The sequence below is a fragment of the Chlorocebus sabaeus genome, chromosome 12, assembly GCF_047675955.1.
Source record: "Chlorocebus sabaeus isolate Y175 chromosome 12, mChlSab1.0.hap1, whole genome shotgun sequence".
Taxonomy (NCBI): Eukaryota; Metazoa; Chordata; class Mammalia; order Primates; family Cercopithecidae; genus Chlorocebus; species Chlorocebus sabaeus.
In genome coordinates, this window is record NC_132915.1 from 106,948,978 (window position 1) to 106,964,755 (window position 15,778).

The window sequence follows — 15,778 nt, forward strand, 5'->3', positions numbered from 1 at the left end:
AGGCCATCTATTGTAACATCAGAGGGTGACTGCAGTGAATAGCTATGTTTATTACCCTAAAGTGGGAAGCCTTGAAACTGGGGCAGTTTAGTGTGGTTTAAATTAGTCACAGTGGAGTGTTTATCTCGAGAGGGTTTTCTGAGAATCTCCCTGCATCTCTGTCTTCCTGAGAATTAATTAAAGGGGTCTGCCAGCAGATCCTAAACACCTGGGAGTTTGTCCTCATGGTGTTTGAAGGTCTGCTGTCTGTAGCAGCGCCCTTAAATTGTGACACACCAACGTGGGGATGGGTCCCCGGTGCACAGGAGGAGGCAGAAGCACAGGTGCCTGGTCTACCCAGCACCACCCAGAGCAGCCCTGCTGGGGAACGGAGGCTTCCCTGGCTGCACAGGAGCCTGGAGAGATGACCACTGTTGAAAGCTGGTATGGACCACAGAGAGAACAACAGCAGAACCGTGGTGAGGTGACAGCTGACATTGGTCGAGTGCCTACTGGGGACAAGTGCTGGGTCAAGTGCAGGGTCTTTGTTCTCTCGTTTGTTCCTTACAGCAGACCTGAGAGGTGCGAGGTGAACATGGTATGTTCACCTTACTTAACCCACGAGGAAATAGACCTCAAGTCACAGTCAGTGTGGAGTGGAGGTGAGATGCAAACCCAGTGTTTCAGATTTGAGACTGCTGGGGATGGGGTGGGGAGACGGCTGGGTGGCAGCGTGGGGCCAACATGTTGGGCTGAGGGGGGTCTGGACTTGACCCTGGTGCTGTGGCGGGGAGTGATGTGGAAGGTGTGTGAGCAGGTGCTCCCTGTGGTCTGTGTTGCTGTGTGAGCCATGGCTCTGGTGGAGGGAGACCCAGCTGACCGTGTGGTTCCGGCAAGGGTTTCACAACTAAGTGCTGGAGAACCCCCCAGTGGGGGTGGGGAGTGCTTCTGTGTCCCCACCACATGCCTCAATGCTTGTTTATTTTTTCTTTTCTCTTACTTTGAATTTGTTGCTTCCTATATGTGCTTCTCCTTGGGGTGCGTGGTCTTCTAGGGGTGGCTTATGTCTCCCATAAGGAAACCTGGGTTACCAGGAACCCCACTCTCCCCACTCTGTTGTCTCCTCAGACCTTATTTTCAGGCTGTTTATTTTCGAGAGTTTGTGCAGTATTCTGCAGGGACCTCACCCACTGGGGCTTCTGCAAGTAGAATGCGTGGATTGTGCTACAGCTGAGCCCAGCCTTCAGCTTTCCAGAGGGGCCACTGCCTGGCTCTTAGGGAACAGAAATGTGGGCGCTTTAGGGCTCTTTGAAAGCCACCTCTGCTTTTCTTTTTCTCTCTGTCGCCTAGGCTGGAGGGCAGTGGCGTGATCTCGACTCACTGCAACCTCCACCTCCTGGGTTCAATGAGTCCTGTCTCAGCCTCCTGAGTAGCTGGGATTACAGGCATGCACTACCACGCCCAGCTGATGTTTTTATTTTCAGTGGAGACAGGGTTTCGCCACGTTGGCCAGGCTGGTCTCGAACTCCTGACCTCAGGTGATCCACCTCAGCCTCCCAAAGTGCTGGGATTACAGGTGTGAGCCACTGCACCCGGCCTACCCTTGCTTTTCTGACAGTGCCATATAGGGAGCCTCTGCAAGCTGGAGGTGTGGTGGGGGTTGGGTCAGGCTGTCATTGAGTGAGGCAGCAGAAGTGTCCCCTCAAACCCAGCTAGGGTTCCCCCACCCTGGTATGCACACAAGTTCATCATCATCTTGCAATGTATTCATGTCCATACTTGCTTTACCCTCTGAAGCAGAAAGCAGCAAACTGTAACCCCGATTGCAGCCCACCTCCTGTTTTTGTAAATACGGCTATGCCCCTTTGTTTATGTATTGTCTGGGGTTACTTCCATGCTAGGACAGCGTCAGGCAGAGTTGAGCAATTGCAGCAGAGAGCTCTGTGTGGCCAGCAAAGCTGAGTACATTTACTGTCTGGTCCTTTACAGACAAAGTTTACAGATCTCTCCTGCTGCAGGAGTGCAGGGTGGAGTCTCCTGTCTCCATGTCCTCAGCTCCAAATGACACAGGGTCTGGCACACACACTGGTTGGTAAACATTTGAGTATTTGAAGTAGGTGAGGTCGCGTTACTTATGTTAAAGGTTTGTTTTTTTTTGCCAGACATTGATTGACGTGTTGTAGAAGGATAGACTTCCTTAATCTTGTCCCTAGATTTTGTGGTGATGGTTCTTGACTGAGACTTAATAAGTCAACTGTCCAGTGACCATGTCCTTTTTCTGGCCCACACTGTTATTTCCTGAAGTGTTTATCCAGCCTGCTATCAATTTCCATTCCTGCGGAATCATGATTTTTGCTATGTTTTGTTTAGCAGTGGGATTTTTCCATTCCTTCTATAAAGAGACATTCCACCTTTCTCTCTCACTATCCCCAGCCTCACAACCAGGGCACTTTGCAGCACTCACTATGTCCCCCTGAGGTCAGCCTTGGGCCTTTGTCACTATTGTGAGTGGAGGAAAGAGCCATCAAATCTCTAGGTGCCCACCTGTGAAAAGAGTAAAGCGACTGGACTTGCTTTGGGTGAGAATCTGGCTGTTGGTGGCATGGCGTAAATAAATTGCTTGTTTTTGAAGCTGTCCAACGCCATCATCTGTGCAGTTGGCCGGAAAGCAGCTGTTGAGCCTGGGCTGACTTACATCAGAACCCATCGCGCCGCCTTTCGTGTCTGCCCCAGTGCTCTCACCGGCAAAGCAGACTCCAGGTCGCAGGGCATTCAGTCTGCAGCCTGGTGGTGTCCAGTGCAGCCTGGGCTCCAAGCCTGGCCCTGCACTTGGTTGCCTTGGGTGCATTTCCTTCCCTTCCCTTTTCTCTTTTCCCTTTCCTTTTCTTGGCGGGGTGTCACTCTGTTGCCAGGCTGGAGTGCAGTGGCGTGATCTCGGCTCACTACAACCTCTGCCTCCCAGGTTCAAGCGATTCTCCTGCCTCAGCCTCCCAAGTAGCTGTGACTACAGGCATGCACCGCCACACCCAGCTAATTTCTGTATTTTTAGTAGAGACGGGGTTTCACCATGTTGGCCAGCATGGTCTCGATCTCTTGGCATTGTGATCCACCCGCCTCGGCCTCCCAAAGCGCTGGGATTATAAGCGTGAGCCACCGCGTCCAGCCGGGTGTGTTACTTTTCTATCGTGATTGACTGAACCTTAACGTCCTTCTCTGTCAAACAGGCAGTAGCATCTTCCAGAAAGTGCTGTTATGAAGAGGAGTAGAGCACATGAAGGCTCAGCAGGGTGCCTGACCCTTGGCGTGCTGGCGGCCACTGATAACCCCTGAATGCAGAGCTGTAGTGGTTCCTGGTAAATGACAGGTCATGCCAGTGCCCTGGTCAGGCATCTGACACTGACTGGCACTCAAGTGTGGAGTGAACTTAAGCCTGTTACCCAGAAATGGCTTTTGATAAATTACAGGGCAGAGATGTTCCCTCTGGTGGACAGATAGCAGGAACCTGTTGGACAGGCGGGCACTGTCTGGAGAGGTGGGGCTTGGATGTGAAGTTGCCGTTGTTGGCGAATCTTTCTGGTTGTTTTTGTTCCAGCAAAGCCTGGGCGCACTTCTTTAGATTATGTGCCAAAATATGCAACCTGGATTCTTTTTCAATGTTCTTTTCTCCATTCATTCGTTCCCAAATCTATCTTCATACGGGTTTTAAGCCCTTTTTAAATCTGCCTAATGGCAATATTTTCTTTTAAACTGGCAAATTTCAGAATGCTCTAGCTCCCCGTGGCAGTGCCTCTGAGTGGCTGCTGTGGGAAAGGAGGGCTTACAGCAAGGGGGCACACGGGCTGGATTTCTTTCCAGCAGGCGTCACTGGGTTGTGTCTGCTTCATATGTCATACTTAGGTTCCAAGTCAGATTCTGTTGGGGGGTGGAAATGATTCTGTTGCCTATAGAAGGGAGAGAAGGTGAGGTAAAGCCGTGGCCATAAGCCAGGTTCAACTTATGCTCACCTGCAAGGACCTGGTGCGTCTCTGCCGGGTCTAGTCCCACAGACCTAGGGGTGAGTCAGAACTGGATGGAAATGCCTCAGATCCGCTGGAGAGCTTTTCTCTTGCCTCAGCCGGCTTCCTGCTTCACACTTGGAGGCTCACTAGTGCTTTCTCCCTGCCTTCTGATGGGCTAGCTTAGCTTGGGGTATGCATGTGTGTTGATGGATGGAAACTCGGCAGGCATGTGAAGCCCTGCGAACAGCGCCCTGGCCTGATGTTTGTGAAAAGCGCTGGCAAGCAGTGGAGCCAGATGGCTGTGGGCGGGGCCAGGCCTCACACTCGGCCTGGTCAGTGGAGATTCCCTACAACGGGAGGAAATCTGAATGATTCTGGTTTATTTTGGAGTTGTGTCCAGTGAAAGGTCTCTCGACTGCTCTGAAGCAGGTGTGCATACACTTTGTAAAGGGCCAGGCAGTAACTGTTTTAGGCTTTGTGGGCCGCAGATGGCCTCTTGATTATTTCTCTTCAGGCTGACTAGTTTGCCAGCCCCTGCTCTGAGGGAATGCTGAGGCTGGAAGATTGTCCACCCTTGCAGTCTTCACTGTGGAGAGTGTGATTGTCCTCACAGGGGCTGCTTTCATTCACTGCAGCGGTGACTCGCCTGGTTGCTTGTTGGTATCCTAAGTTTATATAGGAAATAGGATCCAATCCCAGGCTTACAAGAGGTGACTGATTCCACAGTAAGCCGTTTCTTTCTTTCTGGTGTTTGTTTGTTTGTTTGTTTGTTTGTTTAAGACAGATTTTTCCCTCTGTCGCCCAGACTGTAGTGCAGTGGCCCAATCTCTGTTCACTGCAATCTCCACCTCCCAGGCTCAAGCAATTGTCCTGCCTCAGCCTCCCCAGTAGCTGGGATTACAGGCATGCATCACCACGCCCAGCTAATTTTTGTGTGTGTGTTTTTGGTAGTTTTACCATGTTGCTCAGGCTAGTCTTGAACTCTTGGACTCAAGTGATCCACCCACCTCAGCTCCCCAAAGTGCTGGGATCACAAGTGTGAACCACTGTGCTTGGCCAGTAAACCCATTTTTTATTTCTCTGGCTGTCAGTTGTCAACACTGATGGACTTGATTTTAGGGTCGGTGCTTGTCTAGGCCACTCCAGTAGATGAGGAAACTGAGGTCTAGAGAGGCCAATAGTGTGCCCAATAAGGGCAAAACTTGAGTAAAAGGTTGGGGGCACTGGCTGGGTGCGGTGGCTCATGCCTGTAATCCCAGCACTTTGGGAGGCCAAAGTAGGCGAATCACTTGAGGTTAGGAGTTTGAGACCAGCCTGGCCAACATGGTGAAACCCCGTCTCTACTAAAAATACAAAAATTAGCTGGGCGTGGTGGCGCACACCTGTAATCCCAGCTACTTGGGAGACTGAGGCTGGAGAATCGCTTGAACCTGGGAGCAGAGGTTGTAGTGAGCCAAGATTGTGCCACTGCTCTCCAGCCTGGGTGACAGAGTGAGCTTCTATCTTACAAAAAAAAAAAAAAAAAAGGAATGGAGGGCACTAAAGAAAAAATTTGTACAAGCAGATTAAGTGCAGATGTTAGTCAAATATGTTTCTTGTACTGGCTTCACCAAGGCTCTGTGATTGGAAGGTGTGGAAAACATTTCACCTGGAACATAGAAGGTGCCCAGTTAGTATTTGTTAGGTGGTTGAATTTACTGGGAGGACATACTTCAAGCAACAGTTGTAGACAGACTAACGTCTCTTAAACACAATTCTAAATTTCCTGGAGAGTGTCTCATATTTGAGTAAGGTTTTTTTTTTTTTTGAGATGGATTCTCACTCTGCTGCCCAGGCTGCAGTGCAGTGGCACAATCTCGGCTCACTGCAACCTCTGCCTCCTGGGTTCAAGTGATTCTCCTGCCTCTGCCTCCCGAGTAACTGAGATTACAGGTGTGCACCACCATGCCTGACTGCTTTTTTTTCTGAGACAGAGTTTCACTCTTGTTGCCCAGGCTGGAGTGCAATGGCACAATCTTGGCTCACTGCAACCTCTGCCTCACAGGTTCAAGTGATTCTCCTGCCTCAACCTCCTGAGTAACTGGGATTATAGGTGTGTGCCACCGAGCCGGCTAATTTTTATATTTTTATTAAGAGACGGAGTTTCCCCATGTTGGCCAGGCTGGTCTCCGAACCTCTGACCTGATGAGTGATCCACCCACCTCGGCCTTCCAAAGTGCTGGGATTACAGGTGTGAGCCACCGCGCCGGCCCTTTTTGTATTTTTAGTATAGGCGGAGTTTCACCATGTTGGCCAGGCTGGTCTTGAACTCCTGACCTCAGGTGATCCTCTCACCTTGGCCTCCCGAAGTGTTGGGATTACAGGTGTGAGCCACCATGCCTGGCCTGAGCATGGTTTTTTTCCTTTTGTTTGCACTAGGGTATGAGAAAGTATGAATCAAACTTTCTTTGAGAAGTGTGGTGTGTGCCAGGTAGTTGCACTGAGAGCTGTGTGTGTTCATTCTACCCTCTGCCCTCAGGCCTGGTCAGCACAGAGTCAGAGAAAGATTTGTTATCAGTGAACGGTAGAGGCCAGGGCAAACAGATTTTAAGAGGACTTTTTAAGCAAAATTTATCGAAATGAATGTATTTCTGGTCAGTTTTCAGAATTAAATGACATTTTAGTTGGGCATGGTGGTGCATGCTTATAATCCCAGCTACTTGGGAAGCTGAGCTGAGGCAGGTGAATCGCTTGAACCTAGGAGGCGGAGGTTGCAGTGAGCCAAGATCATGCCACGGCACTCCAGCCTGGGTGACAGAGTGAGACTCCATCTCAACAAAAAGAAAAAAAAATCACATTTGATTTAAGAAATCATTCGATATTGCCAGGCACAATGGCTCACGCCTTTAATCCCAGCACTTTGGGAAGCTGAGGCAGGTAGATCACTTGAGGCCAGGAATTTGAGACCAGCCTGGGCAACATGACGAGATCTTGTCTCTACTGAAAATACAAAAAATTAGTCGGGTGTGGTGGTGCACACCTGTAATTCCAGCTACTCAGGAGCCTGACGTAGGAGAATTGCTTGAACCTGGGAGGTGGAGGTGCCGTGAGCTAAGATGGCGCCACTGCACTCCAGCCTGAGCGACAGGGAGAAACTCTGTCTCAAAAAATAAAAGCATTCAATGTGAAATCTAGACATGCTTTTTTTTTTTTTTTTTTTTTTTTTGAGACAGAATCTCACTCTGTCCTCAAGGGGCTCGCAATCTAGCCCAGGGAAGGATTCTCTTACTAATTATGACTTTTGGGGTGGGATAGCAACTCACTAGACCTGGCCTCAGGGAGGGAGATTTCAAATGGCTCATGGACCCCAGGGCAAGGAAGCAGCCAGTTCGTGGGCACTGCGATCAGAATTGGGCACGTGGGACCGACTCCCATCCTGAGCATTGTTGCCCTTTGCTCTGGGGCAGGAGGCGAGCTCTGGGGAGGGCTGCTGGGGTCAAGCAGCTGCTGGCAGGTAACTTGAGGGCAGTGAGTGCTTGGAAGCTCTTTTGCTGGTATGTTTCTTCATTGTGCCAGACTCTCCTACACACTCTAGTACATTCAGCATCCTTGGGCTTGGCCACTGAATGTGGGCGGCCCTCCCGTCATTGTGACATCAAAAATGCTCCTGCACATTTTCAAACACCCTGGTATTCCTTAGCCCATGGCCGCAGCTGAATAAACTGGGATTTGGCTGAAAGAAGGGAGTTAAGTAACCAGCCAGGATGGCTGAAGCCATGTGGGGCAGAGAGGAGAATTTCCTTGAAGAAGGGTGCAGTGTGGGCCGCTGGTTGTGTCCCCTGCTCATACAGATTGGACTTATGGCCACTCATCCCTTGGCATCCATCTTCTTGCATTCTTCATGAGCATTTCCTGATAGGAATTGCATGCGGATCTGTCCCTCAGTGACCGGCGGATCTTAGGCATCAGTCAGTACCTGTTCAATGAGTGAAAAGATGGTTTGCACACTTGCATATTTGACATGGCACCGGCTCAGTCAGCGTCTTTTGTCTCACTTGTTTTGGCCTCTGTTTGTAATCGATTTTCACTCGTTGTGTTTTATTTGGATCATAATATAGTTTTTTTTTTTTTTTTTTTTTTTTTTTTTTTTTTTTTTTGATGGAGTCTCGCTCTGTTGCTCAGGCTGGAGTGCAGTGGTGCGATCTCAGCTCACTGCAAGCTCTACCTCCTGGGTTCACGCCATTCTCCTGCCTCAGCCTCCTGAGTAGCTAGGACTACAGGCACCTGCCACCATGCCTGACTGATTTTTTTGTAATTTTAGTAGAGACAGGGTTTCACCGTGTTAGCCAGGGTGGTCTCGATCTCCCAACCTAGTGATCTGCCTGCCTCGGCCTCCCAAAGTACTGGGATTATAGGCGTGAACCACCACACCCGGCCCATAATATAGAGTTTTATCTTTAAAATCATCCTTTGGGGTACAGATTGCCGCCCTACCACATCGCATGTGTTCCTCCTGGCCTGCATGGTGTCAGAACAAGATGGTGAAATGGCAAACCTTGCTTCCGCAGCTACTGCCAAGTGCCTTTTACCAGACAGTAGTAAAATGACAAATTGTAGTTGTTGCCGTTATGTCATTGAGGGCATGTTAAACATATGCCCTAATTATTGCTTTAGTTTTGTTTTCCAGTGAGAAGTGATGGTCACTTATGCAAGTTTTCTTTTCTTTTTTTTTTGTTTGAGACGGAGTCTTGCCCTGTTGCCCAAGTTGGAGTACAATGATGCAATCTCGGCTCGCTGCAACCTCTGTCTCCTGGTTTCAAGTGATTCTCCTGCCTCAGCCTCCTGAGTAGCTGGGATTACAGGCGTGTACCACCATGCCTAGCTAATTTTTGTATTTTTAGTAGAAACGGGGTTTCACCATGTTGGTCAGTCTGGTCTTGAACTCCTGACCTTGTGATCTACCCGCCTTGGCCTCCCAGAGTGTTGGGATTACAGGTGTGAGCCACTGTGCCCGGCCTACAAGTTTTGTTTTTTAAGAGATGGGTTCTTGCTCTGTTGCTCAGGCTGGAGTGCAGTGGTCTGATCATAGCTCACTGCAGCCTCAAGCTCCTGGGCTCAAGTGATCCTCCTGCCTCAGCCTCCTAAGTAGCTGGGATTACAGGTGCGTGCCAGCATGCCCTGCTAATTATTTTTATTTATTTGAGATATAGTCTCCCTCCGTTACCCAGGCTGGAGTGCAGTGGGGGCAGTCTCAGCTCACTGCAACTTCTGTCTCCTGGCTTCAAGCGATTCTCATGTCTCAGCCTCCTGAGTAGCTGGGATTATAAGCATGCACCACCATGCCTGGCTAATTTTTGTAATTTTAGTGAAGATGGGGTTTCACCATGTTGGCCAGGCTAGACTCGAACTCCAAACCTCAGGTAATCTGCCCACCTCAGCCTCTCAAAGTGTTGGGATTATAGGTGTGAGCCACCACACCTGGCCTATTTTAGTTTCTTTAGACTGTGTCTTGCTGTGTTGACCAAGCTGGTCTCAAACTCCTGGCCTCAAGCAGTCCTCCCACCTCAGCCTTCCTGAGTAGCTGGGGTTACAGCCGTGAGCCACTGAGCCTATCAAGTGTTTTTGGTTTTTGGTGAGGAAGCTTAAAACCTATTGCCACGGTCGGATATGGAATAAAAAGCAGTGAAACTCTTAGTCCTCAGTGCCTGGCACACAGGCTCTTGGTGGGCACTTAGTATTTGTTTTTGTTGTGTTTTTTTTTAAGACGGGGTCTCGCTTTGTCACTCAGGCTGGAGTGCAGTGGTGCAGTCTTGACTCACTGCAGCCCAGGTTCAAACAATTCTCCTGCTTCATCCTCCTGAGTAGCTGGGATTACAGATATGTGCCACCACGCCTGGCTAATGTTTGTGTTTTCAGTAGAAACGGAGTTTCGCCATGCTGACCAGGCAGGTCTTGAACTTCCGACCTTAAGTGATCTGCCTGCCTCAGCCTCCCAAAGTGCTGGGATTACAGGCATGAGCCACCACGCCCAGCCAGACACTTAGTATTTTGAGTGAGTGAGTGAGTGAGTGAGTGAGTGAGTGAGTGAGTGAGTGAGTGAGTGAACTGATGAGGAGAGTACTAGTAGACTCATGGACACCTATAGAACATTAGAAAGTGGCAGAGGAAGGTCTTTTCAGGGTTGTCCCTTGAAAGGGGCAAGTACAGATGGCATAGCCCCCATGTGGTCTCTCCCTTGCCAGCCCTGGGGAGTTCTTGCTTTTTGTTTTCCATGCATGTACCTTAGAGAGCCCTTTCGTTGCCTAAGCAGATGTTTTCTCTCTCGGTACTAGTTGTTTATTTTGAAAAGTGCATATACCTGATTATTTCTGAAGGCTAATACTCTGGTTGCCCTCCTTTGATTTGGTTTTGCTTGTCCTTGGGATTAACAGCCATGGCATAAGTGGGTTGTGTACCTCCCCTATTTTGCTAGTCTTATTTTCAGTGTTATACATGGACATGCTACAAGTACTATTTATTTTTCCATCTTGAGCTGTTCTTGACTTGGAGAGGGCTCTGTTGAAGTTTACATGTCAGTGTGGTTGGTGTGCAGTAGGCTCCAGCCAACTCAGACAGAGTGAGAGGAATTAACAGTAGGTAGGGGTTGGGGGGTACTCCACAGATCGCCTCGGGGTGTCTACAGAATGCCCTGTAAATGTGAATGAACAGCCTGTGAGTGGTGAGAGCAATTTTCTAAGGACAGTCCAAAGCTGTCTTCAGATCCTCAAGGAGATCCATGATTCCCAAAGGATTCACTTTGCTGGATCAGAGGTTCTGCTGTAGTGACACTCTTTTTTTTTTCCTCTCTCTCTCTTTTTTTCCTTCTCTATTTCAAAGGCAGATCGGGAGCGGTGCCGAGAAAAATTTCCTTACTAGATGACATTTCATCGCAATGTCCGATCGTTTGGGGCAAATTACCAAGGGCAAGGATGGGAAAAGCAAGTACTCGACTCTCAGCCTGTTTGATAAGTATAAAGGAAAATCAGTAGACGCGATTAGATCCTCAGGTAAGGCCCGAGGTTGAAGGCCAGTTCCTCAGACTTTCTCCTAGTGACAAATCCCAGAAACCCAGAGTCCCTCACCTGGTTAGACAGATGTGGTCTGTGCACACCAGGCTTCTGGGCATGCATGTATAATCACTCTCTACTTCGTGCTTGAGGTGTGATTTCAGAGCCTTGAGCATCCTGACTTCCTGTAGTGGAATTTTCTCCATTTATTACCTTATTGAAGCTGGGGAGATTTTTGTTGTTGTTGTTTTTGAGACAGAGTCTCACTCTGTCACCCAGGCTGGAGTGCAGTGGCATGATCTCAACTCATTGCAACCTCCACCTCCTGGACTCAAGCAAGTCTCTTGCCTCAGCCTCTCGAGTAGCTGGGATTACAGGTGTGAGCCACCACGCGCAGCTAATTTTTGTATTTTTAGTAGAGACAGGGTTTCCCCATGTTAGCGAGGCTGGTCTCAAACTCATGACCTCAGGCGATCCACCCGCCTCGGCCTCCCAAAGTGCGGGGATTACAGGTGTGAGCCACTGTGCCTGGCCAAAGCTGTGGATATTTTTATCCTGATGGGTAGAATGGGACTTAATAGGCACTAGTGTTATCCTTTTGTTTTTTTTTTTTTGAAACAGAGTTTCACTCTTTTTTTTTTTTTTTTTTTTTTGAGATGGAGTCTGGCTCTGTCGCCTAGGCTGGAGTGCAGTGGCCGGATCTCAGCTCACTGCAAGCTCTGCCTCCCGGGTTTATGCCATTCTCCTGCCTCAGCCTCCCGAGTAGCTGGGACTACAGGCGCCCGCCACCTCACCCGGCTAGTTTTTTTGTATTTTTTAGTAGAGACGGGGTTTCACCGTGTTCTCCAGGATGGTCTCGATCTCCTGACCTCGTGATCCACCCGTCTCGGCCTCCCAAAGTGCTGGGATTACAGGCTTGAGCCACCACGCCCGGCCGAGACAGAGTTTCACTCTTGTTGCCCAGGCTGGAGTGCAGTGGTATGATCTCAGCTCAGTACAACCTCCACCTCCTGGGTTCAAGTGATTCTCCTGCCTCAGCCTCCCAAGTAGCTGGGATTACAGGCATGAGCCACGACGTCCAGCTAATTTTGTATTTTTAATAGAGGTGGGGTTTCTCCACATTGGTCAGGCTGGTCTCGAACTCCCTGCCTCAGGTGATGCGCCCACCTCGGCCTCCCAAAGTGCTGGGATTACAGGCATGAGCCACTGCGCCCAGCCAGTGTTATCCTTAAAGAATTTTTAAAATTTTGTTTTAAAATTTATTTATTTATTTATTTTGAAACCGGGTAGCTGGGATTACAGGCATGTGCCACCACGCCTGGCTAATTTTTGTATTTTTAGTAGAGAGGGTTTTGTCACATTGCCCAGCTGGTCTTGAACTCCTGGGCTCAAGCGATCTACCCACCTCAGCCTCCCAAAGTGCTGGGATTATACACGTGAGCCACCACACCTGGTGTGTTAATCAGCCTTTTTAGCTTTCATGGTTCCTGATAATTCTGGAACTTGTTGGAAAGGTTCATGTTGATCCTGTTCACACCCCGTGAAGAATTCATGAATGTCGAAGGGTTCCTGTTCAGTCTTGGTTTGGGTCTAGGTAGAGGCTGTCCCTTTAGTCCTGTAATGAGACCAGAGCTGTCTCAACTTGCAGAGAGGTGGTTCCTCTGTGAGCTGGAGGTTCCTGGGCCTGGCTTCTCACCCATGTCGTAAAGTCCCCAAGCCTTGTCCTGCCCACTAGTGAAATGGAAGCCTTTGTACAGGTTTCAGCAGCTCTTTTGTCCCTGTAGTCTTCAGTGCACAGCTTGTAAAGTGACTAAAGTGACACCAAACACTTGTTTGTTCCACTGCTGGTCTGCCCTTTGTTTTTTGTTTGGTTAGCTTTGTCATGATCACTTAACAACTAAATGCATCCAGCCTCTTTCCTTCTGTGACCTTTTTGCACGGTGTCTTTTCCGTGCCCCTCTCCCTGCAGTTATTCCTAGACATGGCTTACAGAGTCTTGGGAAAGTTGCCGCAGCCCGGCGCATGCCACCGCCTGCAAACCTGCCGAGCTTGAAGTCTGAAAACAAAGGAAACGACCCCAACATCGTGATAGTACCCAAGGACGGGACGGGATGGGCAAACAAGCAGGATCAGCAAGACCCAAAGAGGTAAACGGAGGAGGTGGGTGGTGAGTGGGAGCTGGTACTCCAGGGGTGGTCCAGTATCCTTCCCTTTGGCAGACTAATCCTAGCCCTTTGACTACTGCAGCGCTAGTCTTTGCCGTGGCAGAGCTGGAAAACTGGGGGATGCAAATGAAGCTGCTTCCTCTCGGGCTGTGGTGTTTCGTGTGTTTCTTGTTCCCTGCCTTCATTTTTTCTGGGTTTTAGAGCCGATGGAGCAGCACATCTGTGGACAACCTTGTCCCCAGTGACCAGTTTCCCCCTGTGCCTTATTAGGAACGGCCTCATCACCCCAGAGGAGCTTATGTAATGACTCAGAGCCAATTCCTGTAAGAAACTGTGGACAGAGCTGGGGCTTGAGGACTTCATTCCTGGTAGTGGGCGTCCCTGTGAACTGAACTCGGCAGAGAATCATGCAGCCTCCCTAATCGTGGGCCCAGCAGCTTCCCAGACAGAGGAGACTTCCGCCGTTGCTCTAAACAGACCCAGTCATCAGAGCAGTACAGGACTTCCAGAAGCCCTAGAGGGCCGAGGGCGGCATGGTGCTGTCATCAGAGAAACAGCCCCTGTGTGGTGGGCTGAAAACACAGGGCCTGGCTGCCTGGGGCCCACTTGGATGGCTGTACCTTTGTCTCCTACTGCAAGTCCTCTCTCAGTGTTCAGCCAGTGCTAAGACAATTCAGGGAAGGGGATGTGTTCAGGGAGGGACAGGGCCTTGTTGAGGCTGACAGGCAGAAACCTGCTGCTGGGGTTTGCCTGTTAAGGAATGTGAACAAAGACGTCTGGCGGCAGCACCCTCCTGGCCTGCATCTCTGGTGGCCTCCGTGCTGACGTGGGAAACCAGACGGCAAAAGGGACCCAGATCTCAGCCTGCCGACCCCCGCATTCTTTTCTTTCAAGTCTGTGCTGGAAACAACCATGGCAGCTTTTGTAAAATTGTTGCCTGTAGTTACTTCAGACAAGATGTAGAGAGTGAGCTAGTTATTCAGCTAGATGATTATAAAGTAGTAATCACAATAGGGCCTTAGAAGTTATTTTTAGAATGTTTCTGACAGTTTGCTTAGGGATCATATTGATGGGCGGTATAGCATAACTTTTGAAATCTGCCAGCCCTACGTGGTTTCCAGCTAGACCACTTATTAGCTTGATGGAACCTGGCGAATTGTTTGACTTCTGAGCCTCAGTGTCCCCCCTTGAAGTAGGAATGATACCTGGCTCTGCTGATAGTTACAAGGTATCCATGAGGCATTGATGGGCTAGCACAGATCAAGTGCTTAGCCCAAACCTGGCACAGAGGAGGGGCAGATATTGACTGCTGTCATCATTCCATTCAAATGGTACTCATTCCATTCACACCATGAGCTCTGGAACAAAATGAATATTGCACATTTTAATGGAAGGACTGAAATGCCTCTGCACCACCAAAAGTTCTAGAGAGGACAAAGCATTACTCCCTCCTGTTATCCAGCCTTTACTCTGCCTTGGCGGCTCCAGTGAGGGCTAGTTGTGCTGGAGCACGTCCGCCAGGGAAGAGGTGAGGACGGAGTGTTGGTGAAGGCACAGATCCCGGTGTGGTTCTCTGCTGCCCTGGGCCACATCCTCCCACCGAGGTATCAGGTGGCAAGTGGGCCCACAACGTGGGGACTCAGTCTTTAGTTTTGGAGAACACAAAAGTGCGACTTCCTGGAAGCTTCTCTTTTAGGTAGAAGGAGATGTAAGAACCCAAGCAGTACCTTCTGTTTGTAATAATCACAAATGTTGAGTTGCCTGGGTCAGGTGAATCTTGGAAGATGGTGTCTGTAAAGAGTTTGGCTTCCATTTACAGATAAGCCACTTGTATTGGAGGAGTTCCTACCAAGGGGGTGGCTGCCCTCCTTGAATCTTGTTGAGTGGAAAGTTGCCTACAGTGACTGGAGGGCTGAGTTAGAGCAGAAACCTTCATTCGGCCATTTTTTGTTGATTTCATCACTTCACCTGTGGAGTGTAAATTCACTGACACAGCCTTTTTTGGAGGGCAGCCTGGCAATCGTTTAAACTTCAAAACATCTTTTGATCCAGCATTTCCATTTCTAAGGTCGTATGCCATGGAATTACTTACAGGAAAAGGGTGCAAAGATACATATTTTAAAAATTCTTGACTGGGTGCGGTGGCTCACACCTGTAATCCCAGCACTTTGGGAGGCCGAACTGTGCAGATCACATGAGGCCAGGAGTTCGAGACCAGCCTGACCAACATGGCGAAACCCCGTCTAATACTAAAAATACAAAAATTAGCCGGGCGTGTTGGTGCATAACTGTAATCTCAGCTACTCGGGAGGCTGACGCAGGAGAATCGCTTGAACCTGGGAGACGGAGGTTGCAATGAGCTGAGATCATGCCACTGTACTCCAGCCTGGGTGACAGAATGAGACTCTGTCTAAAAAAAAAAAAATTCTTATGGCAGTTGTATCTGTAAGAGGGGAAAAAACCCGTATGAACGATTGGTTAAATTATGACCTGTCTGGTTGTGTTATGTGGTCATTAAAAGCAAAAGGAAGATCCATTTCTATGGTGATGAAAAGATATTCAGATGCATGAAGTAGAAAAAGTCATAGAGCTTTATGTATGGGGTCACTCC

The 15,778-nt window shown here is 49.3% G+C and overlaps 1 protein-coding gene across 12 annotated transcripts in view; it reads left to right on the forward strand.

Moving 5' to 3' along the window:
• The window catches only part of PRRC2B (proline rich coiled-coil 2B), a 128,560-nt gene that overhangs the window by 45,494 nt on the left and 67,288 nt on the right, over positions 1-15,778 (forward strand). For 11 of the 12 annotated variants that reach the window (XM_008005896.3, XM_073022024.1, XM_073022026.1 and 8 more), the window contains exons 2-3: positions 10,833-11,002; positions 12,972-13,149. In XM_008005896.3, the coding sequence (XP_008004087.2) occupies positions 10,888-11,002; positions 12,972-13,149 (293 nt within the window). In that variant the 5' untranslated portion in view covers positions 10,833-10,887. The remainder of the gene's footprint in view (positions 1-10,832; positions 11,003-12,971; positions 13,150-15,778) is intronic. The other variant, XM_037994030.2, reaches the window with a different exon arrangement.